General features: G+C 47.9%; 1 protein-coding gene across 1 annotated transcript in view; it reads left to right on the top strand.

The window, feature by feature from the left end:
* LOC134934723 (solute carrier organic anion transporter family member 1A2-like) overlaps positions 1-23463 on the top strand; it is a 193463-nt gene that overhangs the window by 166932 nt on the left and 3068 nt on the right. Inside the window, exons 11-13 of the mRNA XM_063930090.1 lie at positions 1979-2148; positions 3454-3518; positions 5189-5306. Coding sequence (XP_063786160.1) covers positions 1979-2148; positions 3454-3518; positions 5189-5306 — 353 coding nt within the window. The remainder of the gene's footprint in view (positions 1-1978; positions 2149-3453; positions 3519-5188; positions 5307-23463) is intronic.

Raw genomic sequence — 23463 nt, 5'->3', positions numbered from 1 at the left:
AGATGCATACTGTCACGTAGCTCTTTCACCCATGCAGGCTCTTGGTGTGCCGGTAGCGCCACCACATTACAACTCTGTGTCCATACAATGGCTTCCTCCGGGGAGGAACTCCCTACCTCAGACATGCCTCACACGACACACTGGTACTTATTTGGGGACAGACCCACAGTAAAATCTGTCAGAGGGACACAGTATAGGAGCAGCCAGCTCACAACCCCAGCGCCTGTATTTAATGTCTGTGAACACAGAATGCCCACTGACATGCAGCGCTCTTTACACAGTAAAACACATTTGTAAAGCACCCAAATCGCTTTGTGCCCCCCTTATTTACACCCTGAATACTTGTAGTCAGAAGTGGAGGACCAGCTATATCTCTGCAGCCTGAGGCGAGAGATAGAAAATGGTGCTGAGCAGTGTGCTGGCTGCCTTAGGAAGAAGCTCCGCCCTTTTTACCTCAGAGACTTTGTAATATTTATACTGGCGGGGGTAGGGCTGTGCTTGGGCATCTTATGCCCTCTATTAGCCATTTTATAGAGGTATTTTGCTGCCCAGGCCGCCAGCCGTGTCGTACCTCAGCCGTCACTTACTTGATTGAAGTTCAATCTTCTCATACTCGCCTGTCTTCTGACTTCTGGCTCTGTGAGGGGGGTGACGGCGTGCTGTGGGAGTGAACATCTAGACATGGCTAGCGTTCAGTTCCCTTCAGGAGCTAATGGTGTCCTATCAGCCAGAAGCAGAGCCATGAAACTCTGAGGAAGTTGGTTCTGCTTCTGCACCCTCAGTCCCACGAAGCAGGGAGTCTGATGCCAGCAGATCTCCCTGAAAATAAAAAACCTAACATAAGTCTTTTCAGGGAAACTCAGTAGAGCTCCTCAGAGTGCATCCAGTCGACCTGGGCACATTTCTAAAACTGAGGTCTGGAGGAGGGGCATAGAAGGAGGAGCCAGTTCACACCCAATGAAAAGTCTTTAGAGTGCCCATGTCTCCTGCGGATCCCGTCTATACCCCATGGTCTTGATGTCATCCCCAGCATCCTCTAGGACGTATGAGAAAATGACCATATGCAAATCAGGGGCCTGATTCACCCACAATGCCAATATTCATGTAGCTAGAAAGTTTCTGTGCGCTTGCATTCCCTGGCGTGTACAGTCATAGCTGTGGTCTCAGTAATGTATGGGAAGTATGCTTGGTGCTCCTGGGCAATGATTCGGAGGTGGCTACGCAGGTACACGGAGAGCGACCGTCTTATTGGCATCACAGGAGTGATTGCGAGCTCGGGGCCTGATGCAATGTTGTACACAAATCCCATGGTTAGCGCACAACACCGACAGTGAGAGATCTGCGCACGTCCTGGATCTGTACTGCGCACGAGCATATCTCCATCTGTAAGATCACTCGCAGTGCCCTCATGCTGCGGCCGCTGGTGGGGTGGACTGTGAGTGATGATGGGGACTGTTTTGAAGGCGTGCCGAGGCCAGGATCTGTGTCTTCCAATGCAAGTTCTCTTGAGTTACGTTGCTCATTCTGAGTGAACTTTCAACCAACTCAGATGGGCGATGACTGTGACCATTCATGACCGATGGTGATGCGTCTTCAGACGCCTCCTGTACAACAATGAATCAGGCCCTCAGATGCTTAATTGCGTATATTAGAGGCCATAGTATGGGGCTGGGGCAAGATTTGATGGTGCATCCAATGGTTTTGTCTAAAGATGCTCTAGATGGGAATGTTATAAAGAGGTACAAAGTGGGCGTCTCAGTCCTTCCACAGACAGATGTACGGCTGTGCACCAGGGGAAGGGCTGATACCAACATTAGCATAATGTCGCACATGAGGCTACAGCTATGGGCGCTAAAGTGGTCGCAGCAGTGTGTTACTCAGAATCAGCCGCTAGGTTGTGAACCCAGGATCAGCAACTATTGTGCAGGTAATGTAATAGCCCTGGACGCTCTTATTTTATAGACACATTTCTCTGCAGATTTTCCAGAATTGCAGCTGTGTATTTTCACCGAACACGACGGCGGTGCTGGGGCAGTGCCCGCGGGAGGAACGCGCTAACACCATGCTGCTTTGCTTCATGATCCTTAACCTTGTCGCCTGCTTCATCTTCTCCATAGGAGCCATGCCAGGATACATGGTGCTGATCAGGTAACATTACCTCTGCCAGGACACGTGTGGTAATACCCCTGGGATCTGAGCCTCTGTCACATGATCACTGTGGCATCAGCACTTGCTACAGATACGGGGAATGGGCGGGAATGAGGGTCCCGGGGAAAGGATGTGCAGGACCAGTGATGCATCATTGCCGGTGCTGAGGGTAAAACATAAATACTGGACACATCAACATCCGTCACTAGAGATAGTAATGTTACTGCTCTGTCACCTGATGTATTGTTATATTGTTGATACTTTAGTATCAGTAACTGACGGCTACCTCAGCCTGAGGACATGTAAGCTCCCGGGTATCAGTGTGGTTGGGATGATTTATAGGGTAACATGAAGTAACTGAGGGCTGATGGACAAAGGATAATTATTGTAGCTCGCTCCATGGATGGGGAACAGGGACAGGCTTTGGTAGTCCTCATATTTCCTGAGACAGGGAGTTACCAAGTCACCAGAGAGAGGGCGAGCAGGGTTACTGGGCACATCTCCTCCGATAGGGTGAGTTCTGTCACTACCTTAGGGGGGAGCCAGTCACCAGTTACACAGCTACCAGGGCTATGCCAGGTAAGTGCGGGTGGTTCTCCTCAATCCAGGTTGTTTGAGGGATGCACCTTGGTCACCCCATTGGATATATTCTATTAATAAACCCTATGACCTCTTAGCACCAATCACTGTCTCTGTGGTGGTTTGGTTATACTGCCTAGCCGGAACCTTAGGGGTCTATGTACTAAGCATTAGAAAGAGATGAAGTGGAGAGAAAGTACCAGTCAATCAGCTAGTTATTTTTCAAACACAGCCTGTAACATGGCAGCAAGGAGCTGATTGGCTGGAACTTTATCTCTCTCCAATGCTTAGTATATAGCCCCTATAAGCTGCTAGGAGACTTAGGTGCTGTTAGTTATACATTGTTACTGATGGTACGGATGGTGTAGTGGTTAGCATTACTGCCTCACAGCACTGAGGTCATGGGTTCGATTCCCACCATGGCACTAACTGTGTGGAGTTTGTATATTCTCCCCGTACTCGCGTGGGTTTCCTCCAGGTACTCCGGTTTCCTCCCACAATACAAAAATATACTGGTGGGTTAATTGGCTCCCTACAAAATTAACCCTAGCGTGAATGTGTGGGTGTGTACATATGATAGGGAATATAGATTGTAAGCTCCACTGGGGCAGGGACTGATGTGAATGGCCAAGTATTCTCTATAAAGCGCTACAGAATATGTGTGCGCTATATAAATAACTGGTAATAAATAAATAATAATAATGGTCTGCGTCTTTTCTCTCCTAGGAGTTTGACCCCAGAAGAAAAGTCTTTTGGTCTCGGCCTTCACCTTTTAGCTGCACGAGCGCTCGGTAAAGGCACAGCTCTCTCTCACATTGTATGTTGGAGCCCATCCTATAGTACTAGGGAACATTGCAGTCATATACTTGGGCAGTGCACTGACCCACCTACCCCACATGCCTAAATGTTTGCTGTTTGTTCATCACAAGGAGCTGAAGCACACACATGTACGTCACACTTTCACTATCAGATAGATAAACAGTAAAGACAGAAAGAGTACACAAAACAGGTAAGAGGGTGGTAGGGGTGAAAACCGCCAAATAAAAAAAATGAAGAGATAGAAAAGGGTTGAAGAGACAGGGAATGGTGGAGTGAAAGAGAAAGAGCAGAAATGGGCAGAGAGAGAATGAGACAGAATAAGAGAGAGGGAAAGAGGTCGAGAAAGACAGGAAAAGAGGGAGAGGAAGAAAAGGTAAGGAGCAGAAAGAGAATAAGAGAAAGAATAAGAGAGAGAAAAAGAGAGAGCTGATGAGGGAAAAAGGTGGATAAAGACAAGGAAAGAGGGATAGGAAGAGAAGGTGCAGAAAGAGAATAAGAGAAAGACTAAGAGAGAGGAAAAGAGAGAGATGATGGAGAAAGAGAGAGATGAAGAGAATGGAAGGGGCAGAAAGAGAATAAGAAAAATAATAAGAGAGAGGGCAAGAGAGAGTTGATGGGGAAAGAGGTGGAGAAAGACAAGGAAAGAGGGAGAGGAAGAGAAGGGAAGGGCAGAAACTAGAGAATAAGAAAAAGAATAAGAGAGAGGGCAAGAGAGAGATGATGGAGAAAGAGGTGGAGAAAGACAAGGAAAGAGGGAGAGGAAGAGAAGGGAAGGGGCAGAAAGAGAATAAGAAAAAGAATAAGAGAGAGGGCAAGAGAGAGATGATGGAGAAAGAGGTGGAGAAAGATGAGGAAAGAGGGAGAGGAAGAGAAGGGAAGGGGCAGAAAGAGAATAAGGGAAAAATAAGAGAGAGGAAAATGGAGAGATGATGGGGGAAAAGGTGGAGAAAGACAGGGAAAGAGGGAGAGGAAGAGAAGGGAAGGGGCAGAAAGAGAATAAGAGAAAGAATAAGAGAGGGAAAGAGAGAGATGACAGGGAAAGAGGTGGAGAAAAAGAGAGAGGATGAAAGGGGCAGAGACAGAATAAAAGAGGGGGAGAAAGAGCGATGACGGGGGAAGAGGTGGAGATGGGAAAAGAAAGGGAGACAGAGGAAGGATAGAGCCTGTCTATGCCAGCGACAACAGCAGATAACATTGTGTGTGTGCGACCCAGCCAATAAAGGGTCCAAAATACTAGTGGTTATATAACAGCTCCTATTACATCACACATCTGTGCATACTGGTTCCAGCAGCAGAATATATATATATTCCCGGTGGTCGGGATGTCGGTTGTAGGTATTCCAATAGCGGCATCCAGCCCTCCAGAATGCCAGCAACGGGGTGAGCGCTACGAGTCCCCTTGCAGGCTCGGTGTCTCTCTGCGCTCGCCACGGGATCTATTCCCACTCTATGGGTGTCGTGGACACCAACGAGTAGGAATAGCCCTGTGAGCCGGTATTCCAGCTGTCGGCATTGTCGGCTGTCAGCATTGTTGGCTGTCGGGATTCCGGCGTCGGTATCCTGATTAATTGCCTCCCCCAGTAGCTGTTATTCTGTGTGAGAGATTCATTTATAGGATACATTAATGTGTCCTCTCCGGCAGGTGGAATCCCTTCCCCGATATACTATGGCGCAGCCATCGATACCACCTGCATTAAATGGGGGACTACGAGCTGCGGAGAACCGGGGGCTTGTCGCATGTATGACTCTGACGCTTACAGGTAACGTGAGCGCACACTCAGCAGCAGAAACTGGCGGATAAAGACATTACTGACATTCAGAGTCGCGTACAAACCACAACAGAAACACAAAACAAAAACCAACTCAGCGCCTAATCTACTGGTCCAGTCTGAGCGCTGCTTCAATATTAAGAGGCAATTACTATACCTCACTAAATAAAATAAACAAAATATACTTTTTTTTTTACAAGAAGCTCTGCTCAGATGGAAGAATTAATACACCATATATCAGTTTATTAATCTAAACATATATGGCCATATCACATTATAATATGTGTATGCACTAAAAACACAATTCACTGTTTAACCGCTTATTAGCAATCCCTTAGCAGAGTAGTAACTGCAATATCCACAATTAATAGTTCAGTCTCTCCAATATGGTAATTAGTGGCTGTAATAATAATATTGCACTCTTTTAAAATGATTAGTAATGCAGTTCCAGCATACCAGATTAGCACAGTTGCTGCATAGCAGATTAATAATACAGTTCCAGCATAGCAGATTAGTAATACAGTTCCAGCATAGCAGGTTAGTAATACAGTTCCAGCACAGCAGATTAGTAATAAAGTTCCAGTATAGCAGTTTAGTAATACAGTTCCAGCATAGCAGGTTAGTAATACAGTTCCAACACAGCAGATTAGTAATACAGTTCCAGTATAGCAGTTTAGTAATACAGTTCCAGCATAGCAGGTTAGTAATAAAGTTCCAGCATAGCAGTTTAGTAATACAGTTCCAGCATAGCAGATGAATAATACATTTCCAGCATAGCAGATTAGTAATACAAGTCCATTACTTCCATGTAGCTCTTTTCAGTAATACCTTACATCTTTGTTACCACAATCAGCAGTGTGATTTCACAGCTGTTCCAGAGCCTCCAGGCTTGTGGAGTCACAGTATACGTCCTCCTACCCCCTTGCTGCCAGGATTCCCACAGTGCAGGAATAAACTTCAGGAGTCCTGTTTGGTCTGCAGCCAATTTCACACTGTGGTTTAACATAAAAACAGGAGCCCATAGAAAGTGTGGCCTCTGTGACGCGTTTCTCCATCTCTAAGTATTCAGCGGCTTCATCAACCAGAGCAAAATTTCCACTCAGCTTATTTTTTACATGATGTCACGTTCAGATTTTGCAGCTTTACATTCAGACTTATGGGAAAGTGCGGTCAAGATGGCAGCGTGACAGGTGGGAAGAGTTGGGCAGATTGGGCTTCGTTCCTGGTTAAGGGCCTTATTCAGACCTGGAAGCAACCGCTGCGTTCGCATGCAGCAGCCACATCCAGAGGGTCTGGCACATGCAGCAGCCATAGTGCACATGCGCGACACTTCACCATGTGATCACATCCCGGAAGAATGTGATCAAATAGTGTTTGACAGGTGACAAGCGTCCAGGGGCGGCAACGTAGCATTGGCGGGGAGGAGAGCAAGAAACGCAGGCATGTCGTGGCTGCTATCGGGGCCAGCTGATGACGTCACCTGTGTTTCCCAGTAAACATGGCGGCGATACCCCTGCATACACAGCCAGGCTGCGCAGGCAGGGGTCTACCTCTATTTGATGCGATCGCAATTGAATTGTAATCGTGGGGCAACACCACACATGTCAGGCAGCATTGTCCTGTGCTGGGTGGCCCCCAGCATGTGAGGAGGATAATTGCAGATTTTACTCTGAATAACCGCCTACGTGCGGATTAGACACAACTGCACCCGCTTCCAATGTGGAAAAATTGGATTTGCTGGCCTGAATTATGTAAATGAGGTAAAGGGGTGGAGAAAATAAGATTTTAAACCTACTGGTAAATCTTTTTCTCGTAGTCCGTAGAGGATGCTGGGGACTCCGTAAGGACCATGGGGAATAGACGGGCTCTGCAGGAGACATGGGCACTTTAAGAAAGACTTTAGATCTGGGTGTGCACTGGCTCCTCCCTCTATGCCCCTCCTTCAGGCCCCAGTTAGAGAAACTGTGCCCAGAGGAGACGGACAGTACGAGGAAAGGATTTTTGTTAATCCAAGGGCAAGATTCATACCAGCCACACCGATCATACCATATAGCTTGCTTATCTATTAAACAGTTAACAGTATGAAAAAAGAACGTAGCATCAGTCCCAAACTGATGAAACGGTAACATAACCCTTATGAAAGCAATAACTATATACAAGTCTTGCAGAAGTAGTCCGCACTTGGGACGGGCGCCCAGCATCCTCTACGGACTATGAGAAAAATATTTACCGGTAGGTTTAAAATCTTATTTTCTCTTACGTCCTAGAGGATGCTGGGGACTCCGTAAGGACTATGGGTATTATTCCAAAGCTCCCAAACTGGCGGGAGAGTGCGGATGACTCTGCAGCACCGAATGAGCGAACATGAGGTCCTCCTCAGCCAGGGTATCAAACTTATAGAACTTTGCAAAGGTGTTTGAACCCGACCAAGTAGCAGCTCGGCATAGTTGTAGTGCCGAGACGCCTCGGGCAGCCGCCCAAGATGAGCCCACCTTCCTGGTGGAATGGGCCCTACCGATTTAGGAAACGGCAATCCAGCCGTAGAATGAGCCTGCTGAATCGTGTTACAGATCCAGCGAGCAATAGTCTGCTTAGACGCAGGAGCACCAATCTTGTTGGCAGCATAAAGGCTAAACAGAGCCTCTGTTTTCCTAACTCGAGCCGTCCTGGCCACATAAATTTTCAAAACCCTGACTACATCCAGGGACTCTGAATCCTCCAAGTCTCGCATAGCCACAGGCACCACAATGGGTTGGTTCATATGAAAAGTAGAGATGAGCGCCTGAAATTTTTCGGGTTTTGTGTTTTGGTTTTGGGTTCGGTTCCGCGGCCGTGTTTTGGGTTCGAACGCGTTTTGGCAAAACCTCACCGAATTTTTTTTGTCGGATTCGGGTGTGTTTTGGATTCGGGTGTTTTTTTTCAAAAAACACTAAAAAACAGCTTAAATCATAGAATTTGGGGGTCATTTTGATCCCAAAGTATTATTAACCTCAAAAACCATAATTTACACTCATTTTCAGTCTATTCTGAATACCTCACACCTCACAATATTATTTTTAGTCCTAAAATTTGCACCGAGGTCGCTGTGTGAGTAAGATAAGCGACCCTAGTGGCCGACACAAACACCGGGCCCATCTAGGAGTGGCACTGCAGTGTCACGCAGGATGTCCCTTCCAAAAAACCCTCCCCAAACAGCACATGACGCAAAGAAAAAAAGAGGCGCAATGAGGTAGCTGTGTGAGTAAGATTAGCGACCCTAGTGGCCGACACAAACACCGGGCCCATCTAGGAGTGGCACTGCAGTGTCACGCAGGATGGCCCTTCCAAAAAACCCTCCCCAAACAGCACATGACGCAAAGAAAAAAAGAGGCGCAATGAGGTAGCTGTGTGAGTAAGATTAGCGACCCTAGTGGCCGACACAAACACCGGGCCCATCTAGGAGTGGCACTGCAGTGTCACGCAGGATGTCCCTTCCAAAAACCCCTCCCCAAACAGCACATGACGCAAAGAAAAAAAGAGGCGCAATGAGGTAGCTGTGTGAGTAAGATTAGCGACCCTAGTGGCCGACACAAACACCGGGCCCATCTAGGAGTGGCACTGCAGTGTCACGCAGGATGTCCCTTCCAAAAAACCCTCCCCAAACAGCACATGACGCAAAGAAAAAAAGAGGCGCAATGAGGTAGCTGACTGTGTGAGTAAGATTAGCGACCCTAGTGGCCGACACAAACACCGGGCCCATCTAGGAGTGGCACTGCAGTGTCACGCAGGATGTCCCTTCCAAAAAACCCTCCCCAATCAGCACATGATGCAAAGAAAAAGAAAAGAAAAAAGAGGTGCAAGATGGAATTGTCCTTGGGCCCTCCCACCCACCCTTATGTTGTATAAACAAAACAGGACATGCACACTTTAACCAACCCATCATTTCAGTGACAGGGTCTGCCACACGACTGTGACTGATATGACGGGTTGGTTTGGACCCCCCCCAAAAAAGAAGCAATTAATCTCTCCTTGCACAAACTGGCTCTACAGAGGCAAGATGTCCACCTCATCTTCACCCTCCGATATATCACCGTGTACATCCCCCTCCTCACAGATTATCAATTCGTCCCCACTGGAATCCACCATCTCAGCTCCCTGTGTACTTTGTGGAGGCAATTGCTGCTGGTCAATGTCTCCGCGGAGGAATTGATTATAATTCATTTTAATGAACATCATCTTCTCCACATTTTCTGGATGTAACCTCGTACGCCGATTGCTGACAAGGTGAGCGGCGGCACTAAACACTCTTTCGGAGTACACACTTGTGGGAGGGCAACTTAGGTAGAATAAAGCCAGTTTGTGCAAGGGCCTCCAAATTGCCTCTTTTTCCTGCCAGTATAAGTACGGACTGTGTGACGTGCCTACTTGGATGCGGTCACTCATATAATCCTCCACCATTCTATCAATGTTGAGAGAATCATATGCAGTGACAGTAGACGACATGTCCGTAATCGTTGTCAGGTCCTTCAGTCCGGACCAGATGTCAGCATCAGCAGTCGCTCCAGACTGCCCTGCATCACCGCCAGCGGGTGGGCTCGGAATTCTGAGCCTTTTCCTCGCACCCCCAGTTGCGGGAGAATGTGAAGGAGGAGATGTTGACAGGTCGCGTTCCGCTTGACTTGACAATTTTGTCACCAGCAGGTCTTTCAACCCCAGCAGACCTGTGTCTGCCGGAAAGAGAGATCCAAGGTAGGCTTTAAATCTAGGATCGAGCACGGTGGCCAAAATGTAGTGCTCTGATTTCAACAGATTGACCACCCGTGAATCCTTGTTAAGCGAATTAAGGGCTGCATCCACAAGTCCCACATGCCTAGCGGAATCGCTCCCTTTCAGCTCCTTCTTCAATGCCTCCAGCTTCTTCTGCAAAAGCCTGATGAGGGGAATGACCTGACTCAGGCTGGCAGTGTCTGAACTGACTTCACGTGTGGCAAGTTCAAAGGGCATCAGAACCTTGCACAACGTTGAAATCATTCTCCACTGCGCCTGAGACAGGTGCATTCCACCTACTATATCGTGCTCAATTGTATAGGCTTGAATGGCCTTTTGCTGCTCCTCCAACCCCTGAAGCATATAGAGGGTTGAATTCCACCTCGTTACCACTTCTTGCTTCAGATGATGGCAGGGCAGGTTCAGTAGTTTTTGGTGGTGCTCCAGTCTTCTGTACGTGGTGCCTGTACGCCGAAAGTGTCCCGCAATTCTTCTGGCCACCGACAGCATCTCTTGCACGCCCCTGTCGTTTTTTAAAAAATTCTGCACCACCAAATTCAAGGTATGTGCAAAACATGGGACGTGCTGGAATTTGCCCATATTTAATGCACACACAATATTGCTGGCGTTGTCCGATGCCACAAATCCACAGGAGAGTCCAATTGGGGTAAGCCATTCCGCGATGATCTTCCTCAGTTGCCGTAAGAGGTTTTCAGCTGTGTGCGTATTCTGGAAACCGGTGATACAAAGCGTAGCCTGCCTAGGAAAGAGTTGGCGTTTGCGAGATGCTGCTACTGGTGCCGCCGCTGCTGTTCTTGCGGCGGGAGTCCATACATCTACCCAGTGGGCTGTCACAGTCATATAGTCCTGACCCTGCCCTGCTCCACTTGTCCACATGTCCGTGGTTAAGTGGACATTGGGTACAGCTGCATTTTTTAGGACACTGGTGACTCTTTTTCTGAGGTCTGTGTACATTTTCGGTATCGCCTGCCTAGAGAAATGGAACCTAGATGGTATTTGGTACCGGGGACACAGTACCTCCAACAAGTCTCTAGTTGGCTCTGCAGTAATGATGGATACCGGAACCACGTTTCTCACCACCCAGGATGCCAAGGCCTCAGTTATCCGCTTTGCAGTAGGATGACTGCTGTGATATTTCATCTTCCTCGCAAAGGACTGTTGAACAGTCAATTGCTTACTGGAAGTAGTACAAGTGGGCTTACGACTTCCCCTCTGGGATGACCATCGACTCCCAGCGGCAACAACAGCAGCGCCAGCAGCAGTAGGCGTTACACGCAAGGATGCATCGGAGGAATCCCAGGCAGGATAGGACTCGTCAGAATTGCCAGTGACATGGCCTGCAGGACTATTGGCATTCCTGGGGAAGGAGGAAATTGACACTGAGGGAGTTGGTGGGGTGGTTTGCGTGAGCTTGGTTACAAGAGGAAGGGATTTACTGGTCAGTGGACTGCTTCCGCTGTCACCCAAAGTTTTTGAACTTGTCACTGACTTATTATGAATGCGCTGCAGGTGACGTATAAGGGAGGATGTTCCGAGGTGGTTAACGTCCTTACCCCTACTTATTACAGCTTGACAAAGGGAACACACGGCTTGACACCTGTTGTCCGCATTTCTGGTGAAATACCTCCACACCGAAGAGCTGATTTTTTTGGTATTTTCACCTGGCATGTCAACGGCCATATTCCTCCCACGGACAACAGGTGTCTCCCCGGGTGCCTGACTTAAACAAACCACCTCACCATCAGAATCCTCCTGGTCAATTTCCTCCCCAGCGCCAGCAACACCCATATCCTCCTCATCCTGGTGTACTTCAACACTGACATCTTCAATCTGACTATCAGGAACTGGACTGCGGGTGCTCCTTCCAGCACTTGCAGGGGGCGTGCAAATGGTGGAAGGCACATGCTCTTCACGTCCAGTGTTGGGAAGGTCAGGCATCGCAACCGACACAATTGGACTCTCCTTGTGGATTTGGGATTTCGAAGAACGCACAGTTCTTTGCTGTGCTTTTTCCAGCTTGAGTCTTTTCATTTTTCTAGCGAGAGGCTGAGTGCTTCCATCCTCATGTGAAGCTGAACCACTAGCCATGAACATAGGCCAGGGCCTCAGCCGTTCCTTGCCACTCCGTGTGGTAAATGGCATATTGGCAAGTTTACGCTTCTCCTCCGACAATTTTATTTTAGGTTTTGGAGTCCTTTTTTTACTGATATTTGGTGTTTTGGATTTGACATGCTCTGTACTATGACATTGGGCATCGGCCTTGGCAGACGACGTTGCTGGCATTTCATCGTCTCGGCCATGACTAGTGGCAGCAGCTTCAGCACGAGGTGGAAGTGGATCTTGATCTTTCCCTAATTTTGGAACCTCAACATTTTTGTTCTCCATATTTTAATAGGCACAACTAAAAGGCACCTCAGGTAAACAATGGAGATGGATGGATTGGATACTAGTATACAATTATGGACGGGCTGCCGAGTGCCGACACAGAGGTAGCCACAGCCGTGAACTACCGCACTGTACTGTGTCTGCTGCTAATATATAGACTGGTTGATAAAGAGATAGTATACTCGTAACTAGTATGTATGTATAAAGAAAGAAAAAAAAACCACGGTTAGGTGGTATATACAATTATGGACGGGCTGCCGAGTGCCGACACAGAGGTAGCCACAGCCGTGAACTACCGCACTGTACTGTGTCTGCTGCTAATATAGACTGGTTGATAAAGAGATAGTATACTCGTAACTAGTATGTATGTATAAAGAAAGAAAAAAAAACCACGGTTAGGTGGTATATACAATTATGGACGGGCTGCCGAGTGCCGACACAGAGGTAGCCACAGCCGTGAACTACCGCACTGTACTGTGTCTGCTGCTAATATATAGACTGGTTGATAAAGAGATAGTATACTCGTAACTAGTATGTATGTATAAAGAAAGAAAAAAAAACCACGGTTAGGTGGTATATACAATTATGGACGGGCTGCCGAGTGCCGACACAGAGGTAGCCACAGCCGTGAACTACCGCACTGTACTGTGTCTGCTGCTAATATAGACTGGTTGATAAAGAGATAGTATACTCGTAACTAGTATGTATGTATAAAGAAAGAAAAAAAAACCACGGTTAGGTGGTATATACAATTATGGACGGGCTGCCGAGTGCCGACACAGAGGTAGCCACAGCCGTGAACTACCGCACTGTACTGTGTCTGCTGCTAATATAGACTGGTTGATAAAGAGATAGTATACTCGTAACTAGTATGTATGTATAAAGAAAGAAAAAAAAACCACGGTTAGGTGGTATATACAATTATGGACGGGCTGCCGAGTGCCGACACAGAGGTAGCCACAGCCGTGAACTACCGCACTGTACTGTGTCTGCTGCTAATATATAGACTGGTTGATAAAGAGATAGTATACTCGTAACTAGTATGTATGTATAAAGAAAGAAAAAAAAACCACGGTTAGGTGGTATATACAATTATGGACGGGCTGCCGAGTGCCGACACAGAGGTAGCCACAGCCGTGAACTACCGCACTGTACTGTGTCTGCTGCTAATATAGACTGGTTGATAAAGAGATAGTATACTCGTAACTAGTATGTATGTATAAAGAAAGAAAAAAAAACCACGGTTAGGTGGTATATACAATTATGGACGGGCTGCCGAGTGCCGACACAGAGGTAGCCACAGCCGTGAACTACCGCACTGTACTGTGTCTGCTGCTAATATATAGACTGGTTGATAAAGAGATAGTATACTACTAATATTATATATACTGGTGGTCAGGTCACTGGTCACTAGTCACACTGGCAGTGGCACTCCTGCAGCAAAAGTGTGCACTGTTTAATTTTAATATAATATTATGTACTCCTGGCTCCTGCTATAACCTATAACTGGCACTGCAGTAGTGCTCCCCAGTCTCCCCCACAATTATAAGCTGTGTGAGCTGAGCAGTCAGACAGATATATAATATATATAGATGATGCAGCACACTGGCCTGAGCCTGAGCAGTGCACACAGATATGGTATGTGACTGACTGAGTCACTGTGTGTATCGCTTTTTTCAGGCAGAGAACGGATATATTAAATAAACTGCACTGTGTGTCTGGTGGTCACTCACTATATAATATATTATGTACTCCTGGCTCCTGCTATAACCTATAACTGGCACTGCAGTAGTGCTCCCCAGTCTCCCCCACAATTATAAGCTGTGTGAGCTGAGCAGTCAGACAGATATATATAATATTATATATAGATAATAGATGATGCAGCACACTGGCCTGAGCCTGAGCAGTGCACACAGATATGGTATGTGACTGAGTCACTGTGTGCTGTGTATCGCTTTTTTCAGGCAGAGAACGGATTATAAATAAAACTGGTGGTCACTGGTCACTATCAGCAAAACTCTGCACTGTACTGAGTACTCCTAATGCTCCCCAAAATTAGTAAATCAAGTGTCTCTCTAATCTATTCTAAACGGAGAGGACGCCAGCCACGTCCTCTCCCTATCAATCTCAATGCACGTGTGAAAATGGCGGCGACGCGCGGCTCCTTATATAGAATCCGAGTCTCGCGATAGAATCCGAGCCTCGCGAGAATCCGACAGCGTCATGATGACGTTCGGGCGCGCTCGGGTTAACCGAGCAAGGCGGGAAGATCCGAGTCGCTCGGACCCGTGAAAAAAAACATGAAGTTCTGGCGGGTTCGGATTCAGAGAAACCGAACCCGCTCATCTCTAATGAAAAGATGACACCACCTTAGGCAAGAACTGAGGATGGGTCCGCAATTCTGCTCTATCCATATGGAAAACCAGATAGGGGATTTTATGAGACAAAGCCGCCAATTCCGACACTCGCCTAGCCGAAGCCAAGGCTAATAACATGACTGTCACAACTGAGGGCCTGAGCTGACGGGAGCCAGCCTCAGTTGTAGGGGCTGAGATGTACCGGAACCTGGGAGGTTGTATCAGACCCCTGGACATGTAAGTAACATGAATAATAACTGCCCGAAGGCGTGACCACGACAACTTAGATAAAAGTCAATGATGTTTATTATGACAACTCCGCATCACAGCAGCAATAAAAGAAAACGTAAAAGTCAGCAAAGAATAAATACAGTTCCTGAGTACTACAGCATGGCAGGAGCCACAGGGCACTGGTAGTGTGAGATAGTTCTTATGATCTTCTAGATGGAAAGTCCTTACCAGGCCCGGCTGTAGCAATGGAGATAACCCAGGATTGTACCAGCTGGTGTTCCAGGAAGAGCTGGGTTGCTGAAGGTAAAACAGCTGCTGTGGATACTGGCTGGAACCAGACTGTTGTTAGCACGGAGTGGATACTGGCTGGAACCAGTTAAATAATAAATGAACTTTGGGAGCGATGAAATGTGAACTGAAATGTAGAACTTGAGAGCGGAGAAATAATAATTCCGGTGGAGAGTGGTAAAGTGTAGAAAGGACACCGGCCCTTTAAGGGAAGCTGTACTCTGCTGGAAGCTGAGGCTGGAAGCAGGTAGTGTTGTAGCTGGAAACAGATGAATCCACAATGGATTGGAGAGTCAGGCTACACCGCAGGTGGAATGCTGGTGCGGGTCTCTATGGTGGAAGTCTTGAGACAGGAGCTGGAACCTGGAAGACAATCATAGAAGAGAGACAAACAGGAACTAGGTTTGACAACCAAAGCACTGACGTCTTCCTTGCTCAGGTACAGCTTACTTATACCTGCAGCAAGGAAGGGGTTGGCTAGGCAATTATGCAAATCAACAACACAGACAGCAGATTGGTGGAAATGATCAGATGACAGAATCCAAGATGGCTGCGCCCATGCAGACACTTGGAGGGAAGTTTGGTTTGTAATCCATGTGGTCTGGGAAACAGTAATGGCGGCGCCGGCCACTGGAGACAGGAGACGCCAGGCTGATAGATGCACATTTAACCACGCGGGCACAGCGGAGGCCGCGGCTGATGAAAAGACCACTCTGCATGTGGAAACTCAGGAACAGCGGAATCCGGTCCTGGAACGCTGAGCCCGCCTTAGGAGGCATCTGAAGGGTAAGTAATGGCGTCCAGATACCCGGATCGTGACAGCACCCCCCCCTTTAGGAGTGGCCCCAGGACACTTCTTAGGCTTTAAAGGAAACTTTGCGTGGAAATTTCGGACCAAGGCAGGAGCATGGACGTCAGAGGCATTGGTCCAAGAGCGTTCTTCAGGACCATAGCCCTTCCAGTCAATGAGATACTGAAGTTGACCGTAACGGTGACGTGAGTCCAGGATCTTGGCCACTTCATACTCAACGCCTCGTTGAGTTTGGACTTTCGGAGTTGGTGGAAGTGAGGAATGAAACCGATTCAAGATTAGCGGTTTCAACAGGGAAACATGGAATGTCCTGGGTATTTTTAAGAAGGGAGGTAACTGGAGTCTGTAAGCAACAGGATTGATGACTTGATCAATTTTAAAAGGACCGATGTAGCGAGGTGCAAACTTCATACTGGGAACTCTTAACCTCAAATTCTTCGTGGATAACCATACCCGATCACCCACCTTGAGAGCAGGAACTGCTCGACGCTTCTTATCCGCAAACTTCTTGTACCTGAACGATGCCTTGAGCAGAGCTGATCGTACGCTCTTCCAGATATTGGCAAACTGATGCAAGGTGATATCCACTGCGGGAACAGAAGTTGCTGGAAGCGGTTGGAACTCAGGGACTTTAGGGTGGAATCCAAAGTTGGTGAAGAATGGTGTTGAGGAAGATGAAGAATGATACTGGTTGTTATGACAGAACTCGGCCCAGGGAAGTAATTGAACCCAGTCATCTTGAGAGGAGGACACATAGATGCGGAGGAAGGCCTCCAAGTCCTGATTCACCCTCTCAGTTTGACCATTGGTCTGAGGATGGTAAGCCGTGGAAAACTTTAACTTGACTTGGAGGACTTGACATAAACTTCGCCAGAATTTGGCTGTGAATTGAACTCCTCGATCTGAGATAATTTCTTCTGGAAGACCGTGGAGTCGGAAGATCTCTTGTATGAATACTTGAGCCAACTTGGAAGCTGACGGAAGACCGGTGAGAGGAATGAAGTGTGCCATCTTGGTGAACCGGTCAACTACCACCCAGATGGTATTGAACTTGTTGCACATGGGCAAATCTGTAATAAAATCCATCGACAAATGGGTCCATGGTCGACGGGGAACAGATAGTGGAACCAGTTGCCCCGCAGGCGACTGGCGGGATACTTTATGTTGAGCACACTTTGGGCAAGATGCAATAAACTCCAAGACGTCCTTTTTCAGAGTTGGCCACCAATAGGACCTAGAGATAAACTCCAGGGTTTTTTGGATACCTGTATGTCCGGCAAAACGGAAAGCATGGGCCCAATGCATGAGCTTCTTCCTTAGTGTCGGCTTCACAAAACTTTTCCCTGATGGGGGCGTAGAGTCCATCCCTACCGTGGAGAATGCCAACGGATTTATAATAGGATGCTTGTCTGAAGACTCTGACTCATTTTCTTGCTCCCATGAGCGGGAAAGGGCATCGGCCTTGCGATTCTGAGAGCCCGGACAGAACTGGAGTTTAAAGTCGAACCTGGAAAAGAAAAGTGCCCATCTGGCCTGACGAGGGTTGAGACATTGTGCGCCTTTTAGATATAGAAGGTTCTTGTGGTCTGTAAGGATGGTGATTGAATGAGAAGCTCCCTCCAACAGATATCTCCACTCCTCTAGAGCGAGCTTGATGGCTAGCAACTCCTGGTCGCCAATGGCATAGTTGCGCTCCGCTGGGGAGAACTTCCGTGAGAAGAAACTGCAAGGATGTAAATGACCATCTTTAGCCCTCTGAGATAACACCGCTCCTACTCCAACGGAGGAGGCATCCACCTCTAAGATGAAAGGAGAGTCGATGTCAGGCTGTTTCAGGACAGGTGCAGAGATGAACCTCTGTTTTAAAAGATGAAAAGCTTGCATGGCTTCTTCAGACCACTTGGACGGGTTAGCACCCTTCTTGGTGAAAGCAGTAATAGGCGCCACAATGGTGGAAAAGTCTCGTATAAACTTTCGGTAATAATTGGCGAACCCTAAGAACCTCTGGACCCCTTTGAGGGTTAAGGGTACCGGCCAATTCTGGATTGCTTGTAGTTTCTCAGGATCCATCTCTAGTCCGGAACCGGACACAATGTACCCTAGAAACGGAATGGACTTGACTTCAAAGACGCATTTCTCTAATTTGCAGTAGAGATGATTGACACGGAGACGGGACAGAACCTCCTTTACCCAGAAACGATGTTCCTCTAAATCGTTGGCAAAAATGAGGATATCATCTAGATAGACCACGACATGACGGTATAGAATGTCTCTGAAGATCTCATTGACGAAATGCTGGAAGACAGCTGGAGCATTGCTCAATCCGAAGGGCATGACGAGGTACTCATAATGTCCGTCACGGGTGTTAAATGCGGTCTTCCACTCGTCACCCTCACGGATCCGGATGAGATTGTATGCACCTCTCAGGTCCAGCTTTGTAAAGATGGTAGCTCCGCTAACTCTGTCAAAGAGCTCAGTAATCAGGGGTAAAGGATAGCGGTTCTTGATGGTAATGTCGTTCAAACCTCTGTAGTCGATGCACGGCCGCAGACCACCATCTTTCTTCTTTACAAAAAAGAAGCCTGCGCCGGCTGGAGAAGAAGAAGGTCGAATGAACCCCTTTGCTAGGTTCTCTTTAATGTATTCCTCCATAGAATGTGTCTCGGGGAGAGACAACGGATAAGTTCGGCCTCGAGGTGGAACCTTCCCTGGAACGAGATCAATCGGGCAGTCCCATTCTCTATGAGGAGGAAGGATATCAGCAGAAGCTTTACTGAACACATCCGTGAAATCTTGATATGGAGGAGGTGGAACATCAGACGACCTGGGGGAGGAAGAACAGACAGGCAACACTTTAAACAAACATGTCTTAGTACAGGAGGAACCCCATGCCAGGATTTGCGTAGTTGTCCAATCAATTGTAGGATTGTGAAGACGGAGCCATGGAAGGCCCAGGACCACAGGATGTGTGGCTCTTGGAATCACTAAAAATGAAATAAGTTCGGAATGAAGAACTCCCACTCTCAGACGAACTGGTAGAGTCCTTAGAGAAATAACTGTATCAAAAATTTTACTGCCATCCACAGCAGTTAAGGAAAAGGACGAAGGAAGTCTCTCGGTGGGTAGGGACCACCGTTTAACATAGGCTTCAGTAATAAAGTTCCCAGCTGCTCCGGAATCCAGGAGGGCAATGACGTTCTGATAACGTTGAGCAACTTGAAGCGAGACTGGGAGGTTACAATCTTGAGGAGATGGAGAGGAGATCATTACTCCTAGCCGGCCCTCTCCTTGGCGAGCTAGGGTTTGGAGTTTCCCGGACGTTTGGGACAGGCATTAATGGTGTGAGACGGAGCTGCACAATACAGACAGAGAAACTCGGAGAGACGTCTTCGGCGCTCAGCAGGAGTTAAACGGGAACGGCCAATTTGCATGGGTTCATCTGTAGTTGGTGACAGTTGGCGAGGAGGAGGAGTAGAAGATTTTGGAGCAGATGATCTTCCACGCTCAGTTGCTCTCTCTCTGAAACGTAAGTCAACTTTCGTACAAAGTGAGATTAGCTCATCTAACTTGGAGGGTAAGTCTCTGGTAGCTAACTCATCTTTAATACGCTCGGATAAACCATGCCAGAATGCAGCATACAGGGCCTCGTCGTTCCATGCCAGTTCGGATGCCAGGATCTGGAACTGTATAAGATATTGTCCTACAGTACGTGATTCCTGGCGTAAACGGAGAATCTCAGACGAAGCTGAAGTTACCCGGCCTGGCTCGTCGAAGATGCGCCTGAATGTTGACACAAATGCAGTGTAAGAAGATAGCAGGGTGTCGGACCTCTCCCATAACGGTGATGCCCAATCAAGGGCTGAGCCACTGAGAAGAGAAATAATGTAGGCAATTTTTGTACGGTCACTGGGAAAATTGCCAGGTTGTAGCTCAAACTGAATCTCACACTGGTTGAGAAATCCCCTGCAGAATCTTGGAGATCCGTCAAATTTTGCTGGCGTTGGAAGATGAAGACGTGGAGCAGAAATGGGTAAGGTGGGTGGGGTTATAGCTGGAGTCACTGTGGTTGACGCACCAGACGCGCCTGATCCACGGAGAGTTGTCTGAATCCCATCCAGCCGAGTAGAGAGATCCTGGAGACAGCGGATGATGTGGCCCTGTGCAGCCTCCTGATGTTCTAGTCGGGCTGCCAGTTCTTGCATCGGCCTGGCCGCTTGATCCTGGTCTCCGGCTGGATTCATTAGGTCAGTGCTTACTGTCACAACTGAGGGCCTGAGCAGACGGGAGGCAGCCTCAGTTGTAGGGGCTGAGATGTACCGGAACCTGGGAGGTTGTATCAGACCCCTGGACATGTAAGTAACATGAATAATAACTGCCCGAAGGCGTGACCACGACAACTTAGATAAAAGTCAATGATGTTTATTATGACAACTCCGCATCACAGCAGCAATAAAAGAAAACGTAAAAGTCAGCAAAGAATAAATACAGTTCCTGAGTACTACAGCATGGCAGGAGCCACAGGGCACTGGTAGTGTGAGATAGTTCTTATGATCTTCTAGATGGAAAGTCCTTACCAGGCCCGGCTGTAGCAATGGAGATAACCCAGGATTGTACCAGCTGGTGTTCCAGGAAGAGCTGGGTTGCTGAAGGTAAAACAGCTGCTGTGGATACTGGCTGGAACCAGACTGTTGTTAGCACGGAGTGGATACTGGCTGGAACCAGTTAAATAATAAATGAACTTTGGGAGCGATGAAATGTGAACTGAAATGTAGAACTTGAGAGCGGAGAAATAATAATTCCGGTGGAGAGTGGTAAAGTGTAGAAAGGACACCGGCCCTTTAAGGGAAGCTGTACTCTGCTGGAAGCTGAGGCTGGAAGCAGGTAGTGTTGTAGCTGGAAACAGATGAATCCACAATGGATTGGAGAGTCAGGCTACACCGCAGGTGGAATGCTGGTGCGGGTCTCTATGGTGGAAGTCTTGAGACAGGAGCTGGAACCTGGAAGACAATCATAGAAGAGAGACAAACAGGAACTAGGTTTGACAACCAAAGCACTGACGTCTTCCTTGCTCAGGTACAGCTTACTTATACCTGCAGCAAGGAAGGGGTTGGCTAGGCAATTATGCAAATCAACAACACAGACAGCAGATTGGTGGAAATGATCAGATGACAGAATCCAAGATGGCTGCGCCCATGCAGACACTTGGAGGGAAGTTTGGTTTGTAATCCATGTGGTCTGGGAAACAGTAATGGCGGCGCCGGCCACTGGAGACAGGAGACGCCAGGCTGATAGATGCACATTTAACCACGCGGGCACAGCGGAGGCCGCGGCTGATGAAAAGACCACTCTGCATGTGGAAACTCAGGAACAGCGGAATCCGGTCCTGGAACGCTGAGCCCGCCTTAGGAGGCATCTGAAGGGTAAGTAATGGCGTCCAGATACCCGGATCGTGACAATGACCACTGTCCAAGTGAGATATTTTAATTCTACTGTTTGAAGTGGTACAAACCAGTGCGACTTAAGGAACCTCAACACCACGTTAAGGTACCAAGGCGCCTCCGGAGGTATAAAGGGAGGCTGAATATGTAACACTCCCTTCACAAACGTCTGTACTTCTGGAAGAGAAGCTAATTCTTTTTGGAAGAAAATAGATAAGGCCGAAATCTGAACCTTAATGGAGCCTAATTTTAGGCCCAAATTCACTCTAGTCTGTAGGAAGTGAAGGAGACGGCCCACATGGAATTCCTCCGTAGGAGCATTTCTGGCCTCACACCAAGAAACATATTTTCGTCATATCCGGTGATAATGTTTAGCTGTTACGTCCTTCCTGGCCTTTATCAGCGTAGGAATGACCTCATCTGGAATGCCCTTTTCCGCTAGGATTCTGCGTTCAACCGCCATGCCATCAAACGCAGCCGTGGTAAGTCTTGGAACAGACAGGGCCCCTGTAGCAACAGGTCTTCCCTGAGAGGAAGAGGCCACAGATCTTCCGTGAGCAATTCCAGTAGGTCCAGATACCAGGTCCTTCGTGGCCAATCCGGAACAATGAGAATTGTTCTCACTCCTCTTTTTCTTATTATTCTCAATACCTTGGGTATGAGAGGAAGAGGAGGAATCACATAGACCGACTGGAACACCCACGGTGTCACTAGGGCATCTACCGCCACCGCCTGAGGGTCTTTTGACCTGGCACAATACCTATGTAGCTTTGTGTTGAGGCGGGACGGCATCATGTCTATCTGGGACAGTCCCCAACGAGTTGCAATTTGTGCGAAGACTTCCTGATGAAGTCCCCACTCTCCCGGATGTAGGTTGTGTCTGTTGAGGAAGTCTGCTTCCCAGTTGTCTACTCCCGGAATGAACACTGCTGACAGTGCGCTTACATGATTTTCCGCCCAGCGAAGAATCCTGGTGGCTTCAGCCATCGCTCTTCTGCTCCTTGTGCCGCCTTGGCGGTTTATATGAGCCACTGCTGTGATGTTGTCTGACTGGATCAGCACCGGTTGGTCGCGAAGTAAGGTCTCTGCTTGACGTAGGGCGCTGTATATGGCCCTCAGTTCCAGGATGTTGATGTGAAGACAAGTTTCTTGACTTGACCACAGACCTTGAAAAAGTCTTCCCTGCGTGACTGCTCCCCACCCTCGGAGGCTCGCGTCCGTGGTAACCAGGATCCAGTCCTGAATGCCGAACCTGCGGACCTCTTGAAGGTGAGCACTCTGCAGCCACCATAGGAGTGATACCCGGGCTCTGGGAGACAGGGTGATTAACTGATGAATTTGTAGATGTGACCCGGACCACTTGTCTAGTAGGTCCCATTGGAAAATTCTCGCATGGAACCTGCCGAAGGGAATGGCTTCGTATGATGCCACCATCTTGCCCAGGACTCGAGTGCAGTGATGCACTGATACTTGTTTCGGCTTCAATAGGTTAGTGACGAGAGTCATGAGTTCCTGAGCTTTTTCTATTGGAAGAAAAACCCTTTTCTGCTCTGTATCCAGAATCATGCCCAAGAAGGGCAGACGAGTCGTAGGAGTCAACAGTGACTTCGGGATATTGAGAATCCAGCCGTGTTGCTGTAACACCTTCAGTGAAAGTGAGACGCTGTTCAGCAACTGCTCTCTCGATCTCGCTTTTATGAGGAGATCGTCCAAGTACAGGATAATTGTGACACCCTGCTTTCGCAGGAGTACCATCATCTCCGCCATTACCTTGGTGAAAATCCTTGGGGCCGTGGAAAGCCCAAACGGCAACGTCTGAAATTGGTAATGACAATCCTGTACTGCAAATCTCAGGTATGCCTGGTGAGGTG

The sequence above is a fragment of the Pseudophryne corroboree genome, chromosome 6, assembly GCF_028390025.1.
Source record: "Pseudophryne corroboree isolate aPseCor3 chromosome 6, aPseCor3.hap2, whole genome shotgun sequence".
In the NCBI taxonomy this organism is placed as follows: Eukaryota; Metazoa; Chordata; class Amphibia; order Anura; family Myobatrachidae; genus Pseudophryne; species Pseudophryne corroboree.
The sequence above is the reverse complement of the archived record's forward strand: the minus strand, read 5'-3'. Positions and strand labels throughout refer to the sequence as shown.